General features: G+C 40.8%; 1 protein-coding gene across 1 annotated transcript in view; it reads left to right on the forward strand.

Annotated features, from left to right (window-relative positions):
- The window catches only part of SKOR2 (SKI family transcriptional corepressor 2), a 43,445-nt gene extending 19,653 nt beyond the window's left edge, over nucleotides 1-23,792 (forward strand). The window contains exons 6-9 of the mRNA XM_073655085.1: nucleotides 5,956-6,054; nucleotides 10,645-10,712; nucleotides 22,778-22,843; nucleotides 23,287-23,792. Coding sequence (XP_073511186.1) covers nucleotides 5,956-6,054; nucleotides 10,645-10,712; nucleotides 22,778-22,840 — 230 coding nt within the window. The 3' untranslated portion in view covers nucleotides 22,841-22,843; nucleotides 23,287-23,792. The remainder of the gene's footprint in view (nucleotides 1-5,955; nucleotides 6,055-10,644; nucleotides 10,713-22,777; nucleotides 22,844-23,286) is intronic.
- Nucleotides 23,793-24,190: the final 398 nt, after the last annotated feature.

A 24,190-nucleotide genomic window follows, 5' to 3' on the forward strand; every position in this document is an offset into this window, starting at 1 on the left:
AGCATAATAGAGAACGGCAATAAAAGACATAAAACTACTATTGACACATTTCAGACCAACATATCCTTAAAAATAATGGACATGTGAAACGCGTTAGACATGGTTTTTATTTTCCTGAAAGTCTTTTGTTGCCATCCGGTGCCAGTCTGTACTATACATTTTTCCATAGGCAGTTATTGCATTGCTTTACACAGTGGCACCAAAGTGATCATCCAACATGGCATCCAAACTTTCAGAGCCAGGGAGAACATATTTAACAATGGGGTACATAAAAGAGAGACGTTCCATAGCAAAGACCAAATGAGACCCCATTGTCCGTAGTTTTGTTCCCCAGAACAGAAGTGTCCAGTGTTTCCAACTCCAATCCCTTTCCCTGACCATTGAGGTGTTTGGCTCACAGAGGATTGTGTAGACTGTATGCAGTTGTAGCAAACCCTCAGCTGTAAGGAGTGTTAAATCTGTATGGGTTTTCAGTCTTCATCTGGAGAGATTTATTTCTCGACTGCTCAAAATCTTTCTGCTCAGTTTCTGTTCCAAAAGATTAAGCAAAAAGACTCCATGTACACATAGCCAGAGACTAAAATTGTGGCAAAACCTCAGCTGTGAAAAGTTTTAGGATTTTAACAAGGGATGAGCAAACCTGAACTGTAAAGTTTGAGGTTTGTAACATGTCCGGTGCTGAGCTCCGAACACGGACATCTCCCGGTAGTCTGTGTTACTGTTCAGAGTTCAGATGCTTAATAAAGCTTGTTGAAAGGCTACAGCGCAGCCAATCAACAAGCTTTTAAGCTGTGGGCACTTCTAGAGCCATCACAGCCATACCAAGTATTGGCATGACTGTGACTGGCCAGCGTCCACCCAAAAATCAAGGGATTCCAAAAAAAAATAACGTAGGGTCCACCCTCTTTTTAATAACCAGCTAAGGCAAAACAGACAGCTGGGGGCTGATATTAATAGGCTGGGTAGGTCCATGGATATTGGCTCCTTCCCAGTATAATAAGACCAGCTCATAGCTGTTTGCTTTGCCTTGGCTGGTTATAAAAAATAGTGAGAACCCTACATCGGTTTTTTTCAGTTATTTTTTTTATTTATTAATAAATACAGTAAACTACACACACAACGCACTGCTCCACTCCGCCACTTGGAGCTCCGTCTCCTCGATCAAGATTATTATTTTAATATTTTTTATTTTATGTCATTTCCCTATCCACATTTGTTTGCAGGGTAATTGTCCTGCTCTTACCCCCATTTTGCTTCCTTTTTCAGCCCCCGAGCACTTACTATGACCAGTTTACAGCCATTTTACAGCACCAAAGTTCTGGTTCCCATTGACTTATATGGGGTTCGGGTCCGGGCTCAAGTTCTGGTACCCCAACTAAACTTTGGACTAAAGTTTGGCCGAACCCGACCAAACCGACCAACCCGTCCTTCCACGGGTCTGCTCATCCTATATTTTAACCGTTGAAGGAAATTCACATTTACTAAAACATTTGGACCTCCAGGTTGATATATTTTACCTGCAGATATATACTAGAACTTTCAGGACAGCATAGACTGGTGTTGATGTATTTTGTTAATGCTGCTGATGTTTTTGGCTCATAGAGAATTGTCTACGCCAAAAACCATTGTAGCAAACGCTGAACTGTGAACTGTATCAGAAAATGACCTATTGTTTAAATCAGGTTTTTGTGTTAAATGTATTTTTTTTATATATTTTGTCAGTGTTTTTCCCTCATATAAAAATACTTATTAAAATTAGTATTCTTTCAATTTTCGCACCGGCCGCCGCTGGGGATTTATTAGACTCTAACTTCCCGTTATTTCAGAAAATCCACATGTATATTAGCTGAAATGAACAGACTCTGACACTTTATTTTGTGTGGAAGCATCTAATGAGCGTGTAAAGGTCATTGTACAGGAGGAGGAGGTGAGCTGTGATATCACCTATTGTGAATGGTGGATCCTGTGTTATCTACTGTATATAGAGGTGTTATCAGTCATTGTACAGGAGGAGGAGGTGAGCTGTGACATCACCTATTGTGAATGGTGGATCCTGTGTTATCTACTGTATATAGAGGTATCAGTCATTGTACAGGAGGAGGAGGTGAGCTGTGACATCACCTATTGTGAATGGTGGATCCTGTGCTATCTCCTGTATATAGAGGTGTTATCAGTCATTGTGGAGGAGGAAGTGAGCTGTGATATCACCTATTGTGAATGGTGGATCCTGTGTTATCTACTGTATATAGAGATGTTATTAGTCATTGTACAGGAGGAGGAGGTGAGCTGTGACATCACCTATTGTGAATGGTGAATCCTGTGTTATCTACTGTATATAGAGGTGTTATCAGTCATTGTACAGGAGGAGGAGGAGGAGGTGAGCTGTGACATCACCTATTGTGAATGGTGGATCCTGTGCTATCTCCTGTATATAGAGGTGTTATCAGTCATTTTACAGGAGGAGGAGGAGAGCTGTGACATCACCTATTGAGAATGGTGGATCCTGTGCTATCTACTGTATATAGAGGTGTTATCAGTCATTGTGGAGGAGGAAGTGAGCTGTGATATCACCTATTGTGAATGGTGGATCCTGTGTTATCAGCTGTATATAGAGATGTTATTAGTCATTGTACAGGAGGAGGAGGTGAGCTGTGACATCACCTATCGTGAATGGTAAATCCTGTGTTATCTACTGTATATAGAGGTGTTATCAGTCATTGTACAGGAGGAGGAGGAGGAGGTGAGCTGTGACATCACCTATTGTGAATGGTGGATCCTGTGCTATCTCCTGTATATAGAGGTGTTATCAGTCACTGTACAGGAGGAGGAGAAGGTAAGCTGTGACATCATCTATTGTGAATGGTGTATCCTGTGCTACCTACTGTATACAGAGGTATTATTAGTCATTGTACAGGAGGAGGAGGTGAGCTGTGACATCACCTATTGTGAATGGTGAACCCTGTGTTATCTACTGTATATAGAGGTGTTATCAGTCATTTTACAGGAGGAGGAGGTGAGCTGTGACATCATCTATTGTGAATAGTGAACCCTGTGTTATCTACTGTATATAGAGGTGTTATCAGTCATTGTGGAGGAGGAAGTGAGCTGTGATATCACCTATTGTGAATGGTGGATCCTGTGTTTTCTACTGTATATAGAGGCGTTATCAGTTATTGTACAGGAGGAGGAGGTGAGCTGTGACATCACCTATTGTGAATGGTGAATCCTGTGTTATCTACTGTATACAGAGGTTTTATCAGTCATTGTACAGGAGGAGGAGGAAGTGAGCTGTGACATCACCTATTATGAATGGTGGACCCTGTGTTATCTACTGTATATAGAGGTGTTATCAGTCATTGTGGAGGAGGAGGAGGTGAGCTGTGACATCACCTATTGTGAATGGTGGATCCTGTGTTATCTACTGTATATAGAGATGTTGTCAGTCATTTTACAGGAGGAGGAGGTGAGCTGTGACATCACCTATTGAGAATGGTGGATCCTGTGCTATCTACTGTATATAGAGGTGTTATCAGTCATTGTGGAGGAGGAGGTGAGCTGTGATATCACCTATTGTGAATGGTGGATCCTGTGTTATCTACTGTATATAGAGGTGTTATCAGTCATTGTACAGGAACGGGGGGAGGCGAGCTGTGACATCATCTATTGTGAATGGTGGATCATGTGTTATCTAATGTATATAGAGTTGTTATCAGTCATTGTACAGGAGGAGGAGGAGGTGAGCTGTGACATCACCTATTGAGAATGGTGGATCCTGTGCTATCTACTGTATATAGAGGTGTTATCAGTCATTGTGGAGGAGGAGGAGGTGAGCTGTGACATCACCTATTGTGAATGGTGGATCCTGTGTTATCTACTGTATATAGAGATGTTGTCAGTCATTTTACAGGAGGAGGAGGTGAGCTGTGACATCACCTATTGAGAATGGTGGATCCTGTGCTATCTACTGTATATAGAGGTGTTATCAGTCATTGTGGAGGAGGAAGTGAGCTGTGATATCACCTATTGTGAATGGTGGATCCTGTGTTATCTACTGTATATAGAGGTGTTATCAGTCATTGTACAGGAACGGGGGGAGGCGAGCTGTGACATCATCTATTGTGAATGGTGGATCATGTGTTATCTAATGTATATAGAGTTGTTATCAGTCATTGTACAGGAGGAGGAGGAGGTGAGCTGTGACATCACCTATGATGAATGGTGGACCCTGTGTTATCTACTGTATATAGAAGTGTTAGCAGTCATTGTACAGGAGGAGGAGGAGGTGAGCTGTGACATCACCTATTATGAATGGTGGACCTTGTGTTATCCACTGTATATAGAGATGTTACCTGTCACTGTAATCCTGCCTCTGATGATAATGATCGTACTGTAAACTCATCCTGAAAGGACAAGAAGTATGGGCCCAAAAAAAGCCCTAGTGGCCAGTATGAAAGTTACAAAATTACATGTTTTAAAGGGAATGTGTCACCCCCTGGGGGGTTATCAGACCTCTACTATGGGCATACAGGTGATAGAAAAGTAAATCTATACTTACCTGTATGGCCCATAGCAGAGGTCTGATTGCAGAGAAATCTGGTTTTATAAAGTCTGTTTTTGAGAGATTTGGAGTCCGGGGGACGGGAAGAAACCCCTCCTATCTGCTTACTATTCCCCTAAATCACCACCTCTGTGCTAAATTACCATATTCCCCCACCCCCTCCCCTGCCCGTCACTGGGCCCTGTGACCGGCCCTGCTCTGTCTCCCCTCCCATGGAGCGCGCTTTGTTTCCCTCCGACCCCGTTTGGCTGCGTACTGCCAGCGGACCGAAAGTCTCAGTGACTCACCGTCGCCTGCGCAATACAAGGCTGCGGCGCAGTACACAGCCAAACGGGGTCGGAGGGAAACAAAGCGCGCTCCATAGGAGGGGAGGCAGAGCAGGGCCGGTCACAGGGCCCAGTGACGGGCAGGGGAGGGGGTGGGGGAATATGGTAATTTAGCACAGAGGTGGTGATTTAGGGGAATAGTAAGCAGATAGGAGGGGTTTCTTCCCGTCCCCCAGACTCCAAGCCTCTGAAAAACAGACTTTATAAAAGATAATTTCTCTGCAATCAGACCTCTGCTATGGGCCATACAGGTAAGTATAGATTTACTTTTCTATCACCTGTATGCCCATAGTAGAGGTCTGATATCGCCCAGGCGGGTGACACATTCCCTTTAATACAAGATCATGATGTGAAAAAAACATTGACAAACATATTCAAAAATACAGGTAACACAAAACCCCAATGTAAGCAATAGGTCATCTTGGGAAGAACGGTTCTCTTTAGCTCTGTACATTTTTTCCCTCTTGGGCTGTAAGTGAAGGGAAACACAATGGCTCACTTGACTATACAGTGAAAGGACACACAAGGTCGCAGTTAGAGTCCTAGACCGGCCCGGCCGACTACAGACAGCCAGATGTGATCTCTTCATTCTCTCTTCGAGGGTGAACCCATTAGAGTCCATTATTCGCCCTTCATTATGGTAGTGACATGGCCCCTTTTAAATACTGACATTAACTCCTTCCTTGCCTGAGGCTGGAAACCCATCACTCACAGAGAGCCACTCGCTGCCGGCATCACCCTCCCGAAAGGGTTAGCGGCAAAGTTAGGCAGGTAACCGGCTTATGAACCATATTTTACGCTTGACAAGCTACGTATGAATAATATATAGAGGTTGGGTGGATATAATTGAGATTAATGCATGCGTATCAATCAATACATGACACGGTAATATAATACTTTAAAATAATATATTGCATTGATTTATATTCATGGATTTCTGCAGCAGACCTCGCCCTGCCCACACAACATCATTTCTATATTTTTTATTTTTTATTTTATTTTTTTTCAACTTTTGACAAATTTTATATAAATTCTTCCACTTTTTTTTATTTATTTATTTTTTTTTTTTAGAAGAACTTCAAAAAGTTTTATTTGAGCAAATAGATCTGAGGAGGAGATTGGAACAAGAATTCCAGGTGTTAAAGGGGACGCCATCATTTCCTGTGTTCAGTAAGAATATTTATTATTATAATGTGACTATTATTATTATTATTATTTGTGCTTAATAGTTGGCCCAGGTCTGGGATAAGTGGTGACTTTATAATATTTTAATGACCTGAGAAGGAAAACTTATGCAACAGAAAATATACTGCCTTAATAGACATTAATCAAAACTTCCATGTTTAATGTGGCCGGTGGCCTGCAATAGGCTGCGCAAACTGATGATAGATAGATAGATAGATAGATAGATAGATAGATAATAGATAGATAGATAGATAATAGATAGATAGATGATAGATAGATGATAGATAATAGATAGATAGATAATAGATAGATAGATAGATAGATAATAGATAGATAGATAATAGATAGATAGATATGGATGATAGATAGATAGATAGATAATAGATAGATAGATAGATAGATGATAGATAATAGATAGATAGATAGATAGATGATAGATAATAGATAGATAGATATGGATGATAGATAGATAGATAATAGATGGATAGATAGATAGATAGATAATAGATAGATGATAGATAGATAATAGATGGATAGATAGATAGATAGATAATAGATAGATGATAGATAATAGATAGATAGATAATAGATGATAGATAATAGATAGATAGATATGGATGATAGATAGATAGATAGATAGATAGAGTGGGGGAAATAATTATTTGATCCCTTGCTGTTTTTGCATGCAAAAAAAATTATCTAATTTATACAATGTGATTTTCTTGCTTTTTTGGATATTCTGTCTCTCAATGTTAAAATGAACCTACCCTTACAATTATAGACTGTTCATGTCTTTGTCAGTGGGCAAACTTACAAAAAAAGGGGTCAAATACTTATTTCCCCCGCTGTAGATTACAGATGATAGCTAGATAGATGATAGATAGGAGATAAATGATAGATAGATACAAGATAGACCGATAGATAACAGATGATAGATAGATAATAAAACAGATAGATATGAGATAGATGGATATAATAGATAAATAGATTGATAGATAATAGATAGATATGAGATAAACAATAGATAGATAATAGAGAGATATAATAGATAATAGATGGCTTGGACTGGCCCCTGGGAAGCTGGTGAATCCCCCGATGGGTCCCTGAACCAACCAGTGTCTTCCATGTAGCAGTTTTCCTCACTGGATCCTACATCTTCAGACCTGGGAATGCGATTTATATCTTCATTGTCATCTCGTTCACTCGTTCACATAGTAAAATAAGCCATTTTTTTATTACACTATCCAGTTTACTCCATAAACCCAGAGACCAAGGTGCCATCTTCTCTGACTCCTGCTTTGGCAGAGTGGTGCCCGTCTCCTCTCTTCTTGGGTCCATCCGCCTGGTCACACCACCACACCGCCCCAGCGCCCCGAAATCCACTATCACAATACATCTTCTTACTGCTCAGCCAACAACATATGAGAACGATACAATCGCAGAATGTTTTTTTTCTTTGCAGGGATTTGTTTGCACTTTGAATAAATTGTGCCAAAAATAAGATATTGCGATCAGATCATGTGAGCCCACCCAATGTCAGAAAAAGGGTCAGGAGTTGGAAGGTGCTGCTGACAGAGCTGAGGGGCCTCCTGAAAAGACATATGCCAAGAAACAAAAAAGTATCAAGAGAAGTGCAAACATTGGCTCCAATTCCTTTCTTCCTCTCCTTGCTGCTCCCTGTTTGGGGAACTGTGTCTTCTCAACTATAAAGATAACTTCAACCCCCAGCATGTCCAGATCTTCAGGAGCTGCTGAGACTTGTAGTTTTCTTTACTGACGGGGAATCACAGATTGCATTACCCTTTATTGCCCTTGACATAATAATTGATGGGTCATTCCTGCAATTATTATGAGGGCATAGCATCTGTGCCTGCGCCATCACTTTTTGGCGTCAGCTGTACGGTGCAGCTGACATCCGACTTTAACGACGGAAAATAAGAAAGAAAAAAAAACAGCATACTTGCACCCCCCCCCCCCCTCGGATCTCCACTCTCTGTTTTGTGTACCCTGGTGATCTTCTGGCATTGCTTATGTCACGTGAGCGCTGCAGCCCATCAGTGACTGATGGGCTGCAGCGCTCATGTGGCATATATAATGATCCAGCACAGGAAGGAGATCCTCGTTTGATCGTGGAGCCCTTCTTTTCTATCTTAGATGTATGACAGAGCACCAGACAAGGGGTTAAAGTCCTCATAGAGCCTCATTAAGTGAGCTTCTCCTCTAGGACCTATATCTTGTATGCAATATATATATATATATATATATATACTGTATATATCTCATCTTCCCATGAGAGCCCTCTGAGAGCTTCCTCATCTCATTGCTTCCTGTTTTGCCTCTTAATCCTCAATGAGGTTTGTTAAAAGAAGAGCAGCGGCTGTTTAATGCGCGCTCTCCGATGTTACCTCCATTACCAGGGGCCAAAAGTGATATATACTCTGGGATAAAAGTCCAGACACTTGTGAATCTTTAATAACTTCTGCTCAGTGGCTGCCCCCAGGTCTCCAGGACTCCTCACTCCATGTAGGAACATCACACAGCGGCTCTTACGATCCCCCGAAACAGATATTTCATTAAATACAAAGTTTTCTATAAAGTAAATATTGAAGAAAAAAAAGGCAAAACAACTTAAACATAATAAACATCTCCATCCCCATAAAATTAATATCACATTACAGCATTTTATAACAAGCCAAAATACAAACATTTTTCATTGAATCTGAGAAGAAATGTTTTTTTGAAGAGTCTTGAGTTTTCGAAGAAGATTTGGAGAGTTTCTGCTCTAAAAACCTCAGTGTGCGCTCACTGATAGATTTTGCTCACACCTCGCACTTTTGCTGCATTTTTTTTCCCCACATGTTTTTACCGCAGAAAAAAAAACGTAGCGTTTTACAGTAGCGGCAAATTGAATGAGATTTCTAAAATCTCCTGCACAAGCTCCTTATTCCTTCCTTGCAGATTTGAACCATCGAATTGTTTTTTTTAATCACCCATTCAAATGAACAGGAAGGAAAACACATAAAATGCATAAAAATACGCACGCAAATACGAGACAAAAATGTGCAAATTTTACTTGCCAGGACACTGTTTTTTGGTGCAAAGAAATCTGCTGCAAATGCTCAACGTGTGCAAATCGTCTTAATGCTCATCAGTGCACTCAATACCTTAATGGGTAACATAGTGTGAACCATCCCCGATAATATTACTATTTTACTTAGTACGTCAGGCTTTTTTTTCTTTCTCTGTTAAATGAAGGGAGGGGTGCAAATCACTAGGAACAGGCAATACATGGTGTCATTTATATGCGCACTATATGGCACTATTTCTAATGACAGTATGTGGTACAATATATATGGACATTGTATAGCGCGGTTTATGTTGTAAGTCTATGTGTAATAACAGTGTATTGTACTATGTCCAGTATATTAGCACTCTATGGGACTACTTATAATGACAGTATATTTATACTATTTATGAGCACTGTTTGGCACTATTAACTTTGCATTATCCATGTGTAATAGCAGTGTATTGTACTATGTACATTAGCACCGTATGTCACTATTAACTTGGCATGGCACATATGTAATGATAGTGTATTGTACTATGTATATTAGCACTGTATGGCACTACTTATAATGACAGTATATTTCTCCTATTTATGGGCACTGTTTGGCACTATTTCTATAGTGTGTGGTATTATTTATATGAGCGCTGTTTACATAATCTGATTATGGAATTATTTATCTGGCCACTGTATTACACTCTTTACTTTGCATAGCACATTTGTAATGACAGATGATGGCACTATTTATAGGGGCATTGTATGGCATTATTTCTAATGACAGTGTATGGTACTATTCACACAGGGCACAATTTGGAAATATTCCTAATATTAGTATATGTTATTATTTATATGATACTATTTCTAATGCCAGTATATAGTACTATATATATATGGATTTTGTATGCCACTATTTCTAGTGACACTGTATGGCACTATTCATAGGGGCATTATATGTCATTATTTCTAGTGACACTGTACGGTATGATTCTTATGGGCACTGGATGCCACCATTTCTTACAACAGTGTTTGACACTATTAATATAAGCACTATATGGCACAAAAATCTAATGGCTGTGTATGGTACACTTTATATGGGCGCTGTATGACACTATTTTTAACGGCAGTGTATGGTACTATTGATATGGGCACACTACAACCATATTTTTAATAACAGTGTAAAATACTATTTATATGGGCAGTGTTTCTAATGACTGTGTTCGGTAGTATTTATATGGGCACAATATGGCAATATTTCTAATGACAGTGTATACTACAATGTATTTGGGCACTGTATGGCATTATTTCTAATGACATATAGGGTACTGTATATGGGCTTTGTAGAACACTGTTGATATAGTCAGTTTTTGAAACTGTTTATGTGATCACAGTATATAAGGTTTTATGTACGAATAGAGGAGGCTGGGAGTGATCCGGCCTCTTACATTGAATATGTTTCATTCCAGTATGTTACTTATTATTAATTCTTTTTGCTTTTCCGTTTTCCATCACAGATAACTTCCATGACCAAATGAAGCGAGAACTAGCATATAGGGAAGAAATGGTCCAGCAACTACAGATTGTAAGTTATTCTCCTCCCCCACTGAGTAAAGGCTGCCATAAACAGTGACAATTTACTGCTAAATATTATATTTACCCCAGATGTACTGCAGATTTATCTTTAAAATATCCCCTGTGCAGTTCATATTTGTGCCACTAGGGGGCAGAGCTGTAATCTTTTAGTTTAAAAATTCTCACTCAAACCAATAATGAAGTAATTCTTGCCCATACAAACTACATGGCTCCAACAGCAATGCCTATACCTCATCACAGACAAGTCCCTGGTGTTTTCCTATACCAGTCCTGACTTACTTCTGCCATTATAGTCCAGAGCTGTATTCATAATACTGTAGTCTTCAGAGCTGAAATCTCCCAGAACTTCCTGTTTATACAATATCTGTAAAAGTTTTTCATTTTGGGTAGTGTCATCTTCACAACAGGCAGAATACAGTAATCTGATGTAAGAAAAACTGAACTGCAGAAGCTGAGCGAAGCTTGTCTGATTAAAGGGGTTGTCAGGTGCTTTAATATTGATTGCCTATCATTAGGGAAGGTCATCAATACCAGATCAGTGGCGGTGAGACACCCAGGATCAGTAATGTATGTACACAGTGACTGCACCAGCAGAATAGAGAGTGCAGCTCTGGAATATAATACAGGATGTAACTCAGGATCAGTACAGGATCAGTAATGTAATGTATGTACACAGTGACTGCACCAGCAGAATAGTGAGTGCAGCTCTGGAGTATAATACAGGATGTAACTCAGGATCAGTACAGGATCAGTAATGTAATGTATGTACACAGTGACTGCACCAGCAGAATAGTGAGTGCAGCTCTGGAGTATAATACAGGATGTAACTCAGGATCAGTACAGGATCAGTAATGTAATGTATATACACAGTGACTGCACCAGCAGAATAGTGAGTGCAGCTCTGGAGTATAATACAGGATGTTACTCAGGATCAGTACAGGATCAGTAATGTAATGTATGTACACAGTGACTGCACCAGCAGAATAGTGAGTGCAGCTCTGGAGTATAATACAGGATGTAACTCCGGATCAGTAATGTAATGTATGTACACAGTGACTGCACCAGCAGAAGAGGGAGTGCAGCTCTGGAGTATAATACAGGATGTTACTCAGGATCAGTACAGGATCAGTAATGTAATGTATGTACACAGTGACTGCACCAGCAGAATAGTGAGTGCAGCTCTGGAGTATAATACAGGATGTAACTCAGGATCAGTACAGGATCAGTAATGTAATGTATGTACACAGTGACTGCACCAGCAGAATAGTGAGTGCAGCTCTGGAGTATAATACAGGATGTAACTCAGGATCAGTACAGGATCAGTAATGTAATGTATGTACACAGTGACTGCACCAGCAGAATAGTGAGTGCAGCTCTGGAGTATAATACAGGATGTAACTCAGGATCAGTACAGGATCAGTAATGTAATGTATGTACACAGTGACTGCACCAGCAGAATAGTAAGTGCAGCTCTGGAGTATAATACAGGATGTAACTCAGGATCAGTACAGGATCAGTAATGTAATGTATGTACACAGTGACTGCACCAGCAGAATAGTGAGTGCAGCTCTGGAGTATAATACAGGATGTAACTCAGGATCAGTACAGGATCAGTAATGTAATGTATGTACACAGTGACTGCACCAGCAGAATAGTGAGTGCAGCTCTGGAGTATAATACAGGATGTAACTCAAGATCAGTACAGGATCAGTAATGTAATGTATGTACACAGTGACTGCACCAGCAGAATAGTGAGTGCAGCTCTGGAGTATAATACAGGATGTAACTCAGGATCAGTAATGTAATGTATGTACACAGTGACTCCACCAGCAGAATAGGGAGTGCAGCTCTGGAGTATAATACAGGATGTAACTCAGGATCAGTAATGTAATGTATGTACACAGTGACTGGACCAGCAGAATAGGGAGTGCAGCTCTGGAGTATAATACAGGATGTAACTCAGGATCAGTACAGGATAAGTAATGTATGTACACAGTGATTGCACCAGCAGAATAGTGAGTGCAGCTCTGGAGTATAATACAGGATGTAACTCAGGATCAGTACAGGATCAGTAATGTAATGTATGTACACAGTGACTGCACCAGCAGAAGAGGGAGTGCAGCTCTGTAGTATAATACAGGATGTAACTCAGGATCAGTACAGGATAAGTAATGTAATGTATGTACACTGTGACTGCACCAGCAGAATAGTGAGTGCAGCTCTGGAGTATAATACAGGATGTAACTCAGAATCAGTAATGTAATGTAATGTATGTATACAGTGACTGCACCAGCAGAATAGTGAGTGCAGCTCTGGGGTATAATACAGGATGTAACTCAGGATCAGTACAGGATAAGTAATATACTATATGTACACAGTGACTGCACCAGCAGAATAGGGAGTGCAGCTCTGGAGTATAATACAGGATGTAACTCAGGATCAGTACAGGATAAGTAATGTAATGTATGTACACAGTGACTGTACCAGCAGAATAGTGAGTGCAGCTCTGGAGTATAATGCAGGATATAACTCAGGATCAGTACAGGATCAGTAATGTAATGTATTTACACAGTGACTCCACCAGCAGAATAGTGAGTGCAGCTCTGGAGTATAATACAGGATGTAACTCAGGATCAGTACAGGATAAGTAATGTATGTACACTGTGACTCCACCAGCAGAATAGTGAGTGCAGCTCTGGAGTATAATACAGGATGTAACTCAGGATCAGTACAGGATCAGTAATGTAATGTATGTACACAGTGACTCCACCAGCAGAATAGAGAGTGCAGCTCTGGAGTATAATACAGGATGTAACTCAGGATCAGTAACGTAATGTATGTACACAGTGCCTGCACCAGCATAATAGTGAGTGCAGCTCTGAAGTATAATACAGGATGTAACTCAGGATCAGTACAGGATCAGTAATGTAATGTATGTACACAGTGACTGCACCAGCAGAATAGTGAGTGCAGCTCTGGAGTATAATACAGGATGCAACTCAGGATCAGTGCAGGATCAGTAATGTAATGTATGTACACAGTGACTGCACCAGCAGAATAGTGAGTGCAGCTCTGGAGTATAATTCAAGATGTAACTCAGGATCAGTAATGTAATGTATGTACACAGTGACTGCACCAGCAGAATAGTGAGTGCAGCTCTGGAGTATAATACAGGATGTAACTCAGGATCAGTACAGGATAAGTAATGTAATGTATGTATACAGTGACTCCACCAGCAGAATAGGGAGTGCAGCTCTGGAGTATAATACAGGATGTAACTCAGGATCAGTAATGTAATGTATGTACACAGTGACTGCACCAGCAGAATAGGGAGTGCAGCTCTGGAGTATAATACAGGATGTAACACAGGATCAGTACAGGATAAGTAATGTATGTACGCTGTGACTCCACCAGCAAAATAGTGAGTGCAGCTCTGGAGTATAATACAGGATGTAACTCAGGATCAGTAATGTAATGTATGTACACAGTGACTGCACCAGCAGAAGAGGAAGTGCAGCTCTGGAGTATAATACAGGATGTTACTCAGGATCAGTACAGGATCAGTAATGTAATGTATGTACACAGTGACTTCACTATCAGAATAGTGAGTGCAGCTCTGGAGTATAATACAGGATGTAACTCAGGATCAGTAATGTAATGTATGTACACAGTGACTGCACCAGCAGAATAGTGAGTGCAGCTCTGGAGTATAATACAGGATGTAACTCAGGATCAGTAATGTAATGTATGTACACAGTGACTGCACCAGCAGAATAGGGAGTACAGCTCTGGAGTATAATACAGGATGTAACTCAGGATCAGTACAGGATAAGTAATGTAATGTATGTACACAGTGACTGCACCAGCAGAATAGTGAGTGCAGCTCTGGAGTATAATACAGGATGTAACTCAGGATCAGTACAGGATCAGTAATGTAATGTATGTACACAGTGACTGCACCAGCAGAATAGTGAGTGCAGCTCTGGAGTATAATACAGGATGTAACTCAGGATCAGTACAGGATCAGTAATGTAATGTGTGAACACAGTGACTCCATCAGCAGAATAGTGAGTGCAGCTCTGGAGTATAATACAGGATGTAACTAAGGATCAGTACAGGATCAGTAATGTAATGTATGTACACAGTGACTGCACCAGAAGAATAGTGAGTGCAGCTCTGGAGTATAATACAGGATGTAATTCAGGATCAGTACAGGATAAGTCATGTAATGTATGTACACAGTGACTGCACCAGCAGAATAGTGAGTGCAACTCTGGAGTATAATACAGAATGTAACTCAGGATCAGTACAGGATGAGTAATGTAATGTATGTACACAGTGACTGCACCAGCAGAATAGTGAGTGCAGCTCTGGAGTATAATACAGGATGTTACTCAGGATCAGTACAGGATCAGTAATGTAATGTATGTACACAGTGACTGCACCAGCAGAATAGTGAGTGCAGCTCTGGAGTATAATACAGGATGTAACTCAGGATCAATACAGGATCAGTAATGTAATGTATGTACACAGTGACTGCACCAGCAGAATAGTGAGTGCAGCTCTGGAGTATAATACAGGATGTAACTCAGGATCAGTAATGTAATGTATGTACACAGTGACTGCACCAGCAGAAGAGGGAGTGCAGCTCTGGAGTATAATACAGGATGTTACTCAGGATCAGTACAGGATCAGTAATGTAATGTATGTACACAGTGACTTCACTATCAGAATAGTGAGTGCAGCTCTGGAGTATAATACAGGATGTAACTCAGGATCAGTAATGTAATGTATGTACACAGTGACTGCACCAGCAGAATAGTGAGTGCAGCTCTGGAGTATAATACAGGATGTAACTCAGGATCAGTAATGTAATGTATGTACACAGTGACTGCACCAGCAGAATAGGGAGTACAGCTCTGGAGTATAATACAGGATGTAACTCAGGATCAGTACAGGATAAGTAATGTAATGTATGTACACAGTGAATGCACCAGCAGAATAGTGAGTGCAGCTCTGGAGTATAATACAGGATGTAACTCAGGATCAGTACAGGATCAGTAATGTAATGTATGTACACAGTGACTGCACCAGCAGAATAGTGAGTGCAGCTCTGGAGTATAATACAGGATGTAACTCAGGATCAGTACAGGATCAGTAATGTGATGTGTGAACACAGTGACTCCATCAGCAGAATAGTGAGTGCAGCTCTGGAGTATAATACAGGATGTAACTAAGGATCAGTACAGGATCAGTAATGTAATGTATGTACACAGTGACTGCACCAGAAGAATAGTGAGTGCAGCTCTGGAGTATAATACAGGATGTAATTCAGGATCAGTACAGGATAAGTCATGTAATGTATGTACACAGTGACTGCACCAGCAGAATAGTGAGTGCAACTCTGGAGTATAATACAGAATGTAACTCAGGATCAGTACAGGATGAGTAATGTAATGTATGTACACAGTGACTGCACCAGCAGAATAGTGAGTGCAACTCTGGAGTATAATACAGAATGTAACTCAGGATCAGTACAGGATGAGTAATGTAATGTATGTACACAGTGACTGCACCAGCAGAATAGTGAGTGCAGCTCTGGAGTATAATACAGGATGTTACTCAGGATCAGTACAGGATCAGTAATGTAATGTATGTACACAGTGACTGCACCAGCAGAATAGTGAGTGCAGCTCTGGAGTATAATACAGGATGTAACTCAGGATCAATACAGGATCAGTAATGTAATGTATGTACACAGTGACTGCACCAGCAGAATAGTGAGTGCAGCTCTGGAGTATAATACAGGATGTAACTCAGGATCAATACAGGATCAGTAATGTAATGTATGTACACAGTGACTGCACCAGCAGAATAGTGAGTGCAGCTCTGGAGTATAATACAGGATGTAACTCAGGATCAGTACAGGATCAGTAATGTAATGTATGTACACAGTGACTGCACCAGCAGAATAGTGAGTGCAGCTCTGGAGTATAATACAGGATGTAACTCAGGATCAGTACAGGATCAGTAAAGTAATGTATGTACACAGTGACTGCACCAGCAGAATAGTAAGTGCAGCTCTGGAGTATAATACAGGATGTAACTCAGGATCAGTACAGGATCAGTAATGTAATGTATGTACACAGTGACTGCACCAGCAGAATAGTGAGTGCAGCTCTGGAGTATAATACAGGATGTAACTCAGGATCAGTACAGGATCAGTAATGTAATGTATGTACACAGTGACTGCACCAGCAGAATAGTGAGTGCAGCTCTGGAGTATAATACAGGATGTAACTCAAGATCAGTACAGGATCAGTAATGTAATGTATGTACACAGTGACTGCACCAGCAGAATAGTGAGTGCAGCTCTGGAGTATAATACAGGATGTTACTCAGGATCAGTAATGTAATGTATGTACACAGTGACTCCACCAGCAGAATAGGGAGTGCAGCTCTGGAGTATAATACAGGATGTAACTCAGGATCAGTAATGTAATGTATGTACACAGTGACTGGACCAGCAGAATAGGGAGTGCAGCTCTGGAGTATAATACATGATGTAACTCAGGATCAGTACAGGATAAGTAATGTATGTACACAGTGATTGCACCAGCAGAATAGTGAGTGCAGCTCTGGAGTATAATACAGGATGTAACTCAGGATCAGTACAGGATCAGTAATGTAATGTATGTACACAGTGACTGGACCAGCAGAATAGTGAGTGCAGCTCTGGGGTATAATACAGGATGTAACTCAGGATCAGTACAGGATAAGTAATATACTATATGTACACAGTGACTGCACCAGCAGAATAGGGAGTGCAGCTCTGGAGTATAATACAGGATGTAACTCAGGATCAGTACAGGATAAGTAATGTAATGTATGTACACAGTGACTGTACCAGCAGAATAGTGAGTGCAGCTCTGGAGTATAATGCAGGATATAACTCAGGATCAGTACAGGATCAGTAATGTAATGTATGTACACAGTGACTGCACCAGCAGAATAGTGAGTGCAGCTCTGGAGTATAATGCAGGATATAACTCAGGATCAGTACAGGATAAGTAATGTAATGTATGTACACAGTGACTGTACCAGCAGAATAGGGAGTGCAGCTCTGGAGTATAATACAGGATGTAACTCAGGATCAGTACAGGATAAGTAATGTATGTACATTGTGACTCCACCAGCAGAATAGTGAGTGCAGCTCTGGAGTATAATACAGGATGTAACTCAGGATCAGTACAGGATCAGTAATGTAATGTATGTACACAGTGACTCCACCAGCAGAATAGAGAGTGCAGCTCTGGAGTATAATACAGGATGTAACTCAGGATCAGTAACGTAATGTATGTACACAGTGCCTGCACCAGCATAATAGTGAGTGCAGCTCTGAAGTATAATACAGGATGCAACTCAGGATCAGTGCAGGATCAGTAATGTAATGTATGTACACAGTGACTGCACCAGCAGAATAGTGAGTGCAGCTCTGGAGTATAATTCAAGATGTAACTCAGGATCAGTAATGTAATGTATGTACACAGTGACTGCACCAGCAGAATAGTGAGTGCAGCTCTGGAGTATAATACAGGATGTAACTCAGGATCAGTACAGGATAAGTAATGTAATGTATGTATACAGTGACTCCACCAGCAGAATAGTGAGTGCAGCTCTGGAGTATAATACAGGATGTAACTCAGGATCAGAAATGTAATGTATGTACACAGTGACTGCACCAGCAGAAAAGTGAGTGCTGCTTTGGAGTATAATACAGGATGTAACTCAGGATCAGTACAGGATCAGTAATGTAATGTGTGTACACAGTGACTGCACCAGCAGAATAGGGAGTGCAGCTCTGGAGTATAATTCAGGATGTAACTCAGGATCAGTAATGTAATGTATGTACACAGTGACTGCACCAGCAGAATAGGGAGTGCAGCTCTGGAGTATAATACAGGATGTAACTCAGGATCAGTACAGGATAAGTAATGTATGTACGCTGTGACTCCACCAGCAAAATAGTGAGTGCAGCTCTGGAGTATAATACAGGATGTAACTCAGGATCAGTAATGTAATGTATGTACACAGTGACTGCACCAGCAGAAGAGGGAGTGCAGCTCTGGAGTATAATACAGGATGTTACTCAGGATCAGTACAGGATCAGTAATGTAATGTATGTACACAGTGACTTCACTAGCAGAATAGTGAGTGCAGCTCTGGAGTATAATACAGGATGTAACTCAGGATCAGTAATGTAATGTATGTACACAGTGACTACACCAGCAGAATAGTGAGTGCAGCTCTGGAGTATAATACAGGATGTAACTCAGGATCAGTAATGTAATGTATGTACACAGTGACTGCACCAGCAGAATAGGGAGCGCAGCTCTGGAGTATAATACAGGATGTAACTCAGGATCAGTAATGTAATGTACAGTGCTGGCCAAAAGTATTGGCACCCCTGTAATTCTGTCAGATAATGCTCAGTTTCTTCCTGAAAATGATTGCAATCACAAATTCTTTGGTATTATTATCTTCATTTAATTTGTCTTCAATGAAAAAAACACAAAAAGAATTGTCCTAAAGCCAAATTGGATACAATTCCACACCAAACCTAAAAAAGGGGGTGGACAAAAGTATTGGCACCGTTTGAAAAATCATGTGATGCTTCTGTAATTCGTGTAATTAGCAGCACCTGTAACTTACCTGTGGCACCTAACAGGTGTTGGCAATAACTAAATCACACTTGCAGCCAGTTAACATGGATTAAAGTTGACTCAACCTCTGTCCTGTGTCCTTGTGTGTACCACATTGAGCATGGAGAAAAGAAAGAAGACCAAAGAACTGTCTGAGGACTTGAGAAACCAAATTGTGAGGAAGCATGAGCAATCTCAAGGCTACAAGTCCATCTCCAAAGACCTGAATGTTCTTGTGTCTTCCGTGCGCAGTGTCATCAAGAAGTTTAAAGCCCATGGCACTGTGGCTAACCTCCCTAGATGTGGACGGAAAAGAAAAATTGACGAGAGATTTCAACGCAAGATTGTGCGGATGGTGGATAAAGAACCTCGACTAACATCCAAACAAGTTCAAGCTGCCCTGCAGTCCGAGGGTACAACAGTGTCAACCCGTACTATCCGTCGGCGTCTGAATGAAAAGGGACTGTATGGTAGGATACCCAGGAAGACCCCACTTCTTACCCCGAGATATAAAAAAGCCAGGCTGGAGTTTGCCAAAACTTACCTGAGAAAGCCTAAAACGTTTTGGAAGAATGTTCTCTGGTCAGATGAGACAAAAGTAGAGCTTTTTGGGAGAAAGCATCAACATAGAGTGTACAGGAAAAAAAAAAAAGAGGCATTCAAAGAAAAGAACACGGTCCCTACAGTCAAACATGGCGGAGGTTCCCTGATGTTTTGGGGTTGCTTTGCTGCCTCTGGCACTGGACTGCTTGACCGTGTGCATGGCATTATGAAGTCTGAAGACTACCAACAAATTTTGCAGCATAATGTAGGGCCCAGTGTGAGAAAGCTGGGTCTCCCTCAGAGGTCATGGGTCTTCCAGCAGGACAATGACCCAAAACACACTTCCAAAAGCACTATAAAATGGTTTGAGAGAAAGCACTGGAGACTTCTAAGGTGGCCAGCAATGAGTCCAGACCTGAGTCCCATAGAACACCTGTGGAGAGATCTCAAAATGGCAGTTTGGAGAAGGCACCCTTCAAATATCAGGGACCTGGAGCAGTTTGCCAAAGAAGAATGGTCTACAATTCCAGCAGAGCATTGTAAGAAACTCATTGATGGTTACCGGAAGCGGTTGTTCGCAGTTATTTTGGCTAAAGGTTGTGCAACCAAGTATTAGGCTGAGGGTGCCAATACTTTTGTCCGGCCCTTTTTTAGAGTTTTGTGTGAAATGATCAATGATTTGATTTTTGCTTCATTCTCTTTTGTGTTTTTTCCTTGCAAGCAAATTAAATGAAGATAATAAGACCAAAGAATTTGTGATTGCAATCATTTTCAGGAAGAAACTGAGTATTATCTGTCAGAATTGCAGGGGTGCCAATACTTTTGGCCAGCACTGTATGTACACAGTGACTGCACCAGCAGAATAGTGAGTGCAGCTCTGGAGTTTAATACAGGATGTAACTAAGGATCAGTACAGGATAAGTAATGTAATGTATGTACACAGTGACTGCACCAGCAGAATAGTGAGTGCAGCTCTGGAGTATAATACAGGATGTAACTCAGGATCAGTACAGGATCAGTAATGTAATGTATGTACACAGTGACTGCACCAGCAGAATAGTGAGTGCAGCTCTGGAGTATAATACAGGATGTAACTCAGGATCAGTACAGGATCAGTAATGTAATGTATGTACACAGTGACTGCACCAGCAGAATAGTGAGTGCAGCTCTGGAGCATAATACAGGATGTAACTCAGGATCAGTACAGGATCAGTAATGTAATGTATGTACACAGTGACTGCACCAGCAGAATAGTGAGTGCAGCTCTGGGGTGTAATACAGGATGTAACTCAGGATCAGTACAGGATCAGTAATGTAATGTATGTACATAGTGACTGCACCAGCAGAATAGTGAGTGCAGCTCTGGAGTATAATACAGGATGTAACTCAGGATCAGTACAGGATCAGTAATGTAATGTATGTACACAGTGACTGCACCAGCAGAATAGTGAGTGCAGCTCTGGAGTATAATACAGGATGTAACTCAGGATCAGTACAGGATCAGTAATGTAATGTATGTACACAGTGACTGCACCAGCAGAATAGTGAGTGCAGCTCTGGAGTATAATACAGGATGTAACTCAGGATCAGTACAGGATCAGTAATGTAATGTATGTACACAGTGACTGCACCAGCAGAATAGTGAGTGCAGCTCTGGAGCATAATACAGGATGTAACTCAGGATCAGTACAGGATCAGTAATGTAATGTATGTACACAGTGACTGCACCAGCAGAATAGTGAGTGCAGCTCTGGGGTGTAATACAGGATGTAACTCAGGATCAGTACAGGATCAGTAATGTAATGTATGTACATAGTGACTGCACCAGCAGAATAGTGAGTGCAGCTCTGGAGTATAATACAGGATGTAACTCAGGATCAGCAATGTATGTACACAGTGACTGCACCAGCAGAATAGTGAGTGCAGCTCTGGGGTGTAATACAGGATGTAACTCAGGATCAGTACAGGATCAGTAATGTAATGTATGTACACAGTGACCGCACCAGCAGAATAGTGAGTGCAGCTCTGGAGTATAATACAAGATGTAACTCAGGATCAGCAATGTATGTACACAGTGACTGCACCAGCAGAATAGTGAGTGCAGCTCTGGGGTGTAATACAGGATGTAACTCAGGATCAGTACAGGATCAGTAATGTAATGTATGTACACAGTGACTCCACCAGCAGAATAGTGAGTGCAGCTCTGGAGTATAATACAGGCTGTAACTGGGGATCAGTACAGGATAGCCAGTGTATGTGTAAAACTGAACCACAGAGCTATACTAAGAGCAGGACCAGATGGGTGCTGCATGACTTGGATGTTTTCTAAATGTCATACTTTATAATACCAGATTCTTCACCTCCAGGTAGTCTAGTTTTTCAGTCTTCCTTAATTTTTATATACAGATTTTATTCCACTTACTTTTTTTTTTTAATTAATTGCAAAAACTGCATGTGTGCAATGTCAACTGCGAAACGAATAAGCAATAATACACCACAAGCCCCTGAGTCACATAAGAAACAAGTTATACACCCGCAGCGCCTCCTTGTGTTTATTTTAATATTGCCTTGAACAGTAAATACCTTTTTTTAGGATTTTAACTAAAATTACTCTGATATTTCTTTCAGGGGCAATATTCTACTACTGTTTGCAAAAAAAGATGTATATCATATAAATCATAGCTTAAAATGTATTAGAAATTACAGAATATTTTAGCATTCGATTACTTAATAAAGGATGACCCCATTACAGCACGATGAAGTGTTCGTCAGAGATCTGTCCAATTACATTGCATTTCTGTCCATGCAGATCCCTTATGCTGCCAGCTTAATACGGAAAGAGAAACTCGGTACTCACCTAAGCAAAAGCTAAAAGGTAAGATGAGCATCTATGAAACATTAGGGTACATTGCTGGGGGCATTTTCCTAGTTGACCTCTGCTTTTGCTGTACAGAGATATGGATCCTATCCCTTCCCTCCTAGAGTTAAATGATAAACCTCTTTTACGTCCGTCCCTTTTCTTCAGCACCTAAACTGTTCCCCTGTCTTCTTCCTGTACGATAATTATTGCATTTACCTCCAGCTGCCACTAGGAGGAGCCCACCGCACACAGCTTTTCTCATTTTCCATTGATTACTAATTATATAAATCCATTTGCTGTGAGCTCCCCCTAGTGGTGACTGCCGATAGTTAGAATTTCATTATCTATGGCTGTACAAAGGGAAATAATGGATTAAGGGGGTTAAAAAATGAATCTAAAAATTAATTTTGGACATATAACAAGCATATTTTTTAATTAAATTCTTCTTTTTTTTCCAGGAAAGAAAAGAATTGCTGCAAATTCAGCTAACGTTTTTTGTAAGATAATCACCTCCTTGTACAAAGACTGGAAACCTGGACTTTTGGGGTTAAAAAAAAACTGGTTTCTTGAAAAACTGAGTGATCATGGACACTTTTTTGGACATAGCAGCTGATTCTATGGAGTAGCAGAGACTACACTCACAAGGACCCACCGTGGTGGTACCAAAGTATGTGCGACCCCAGAACATGCACTAAAACTCCCAGGATGGGACGATAATGATGTGTACAGCCTGAGTGTGACTGATGGGGATAGGGGGCGCTCTCCACCCTGTGTACAATGGCAGCACCAGGATCTGGGAATGGACATTGACTGACTTCAGACCCTCTGTCATTTTACTCTGCCTGCTGTAAGGGTTAAGCCGGACCCTGCTGGAAATAATTTTACAGTTTAATATTAAGTGTAATTAAGAATATAATCTCTGTTCTCAAAGTATTTATCACTGTTCTCGTAGTTTCTTTAATATTTATGTGGATAAGAATCTATAATAAAAGCTATCAAGTGGTATCGGGGCTTTTCCGTCAGGTTGCGTGCTCATCCGAAGCTGCTTTGAGTAGTCAGAGTTGCAGTGTAAAGCATGGTGGATAGACAAAAGCAGATGCCTGAGTCCTTGACGAGACAACCGACAACGTCAGACTCCTAGAACAAAGCTCAGAGTCCTCTCCTGCCTCTTCTGGAAATATCTGCAAAACTGTCAATCAGTCTGAAGTCCACCGTTTTGTAAACTGTCCCCTATCTGTGATTGGTGGAACTACGTATCAGGCATAAGAACATAGACGGAGCCTAATTATTAAGAGCTCATATATTAAACATAAGAGAACAGTTGGCCAAACCCCCAGCTGACAAATGATGTCAGCAGTAATA

Source organism: Phyllobates terribilis, unplaced genomic scaffold, assembly GCF_046119375.1.
Source record: "Phyllobates terribilis strain yellow unplaced genomic scaffold, ASM4611937v1 Scaffold_1__5_contigs__length_1240528914, whole genome shotgun sequence".
Classification (NCBI taxonomy): domain Eukaryota; kingdom Metazoa; phylum Chordata; class Amphibia; order Anura; family Dendrobatidae; genus Phyllobates; species Phyllobates terribilis.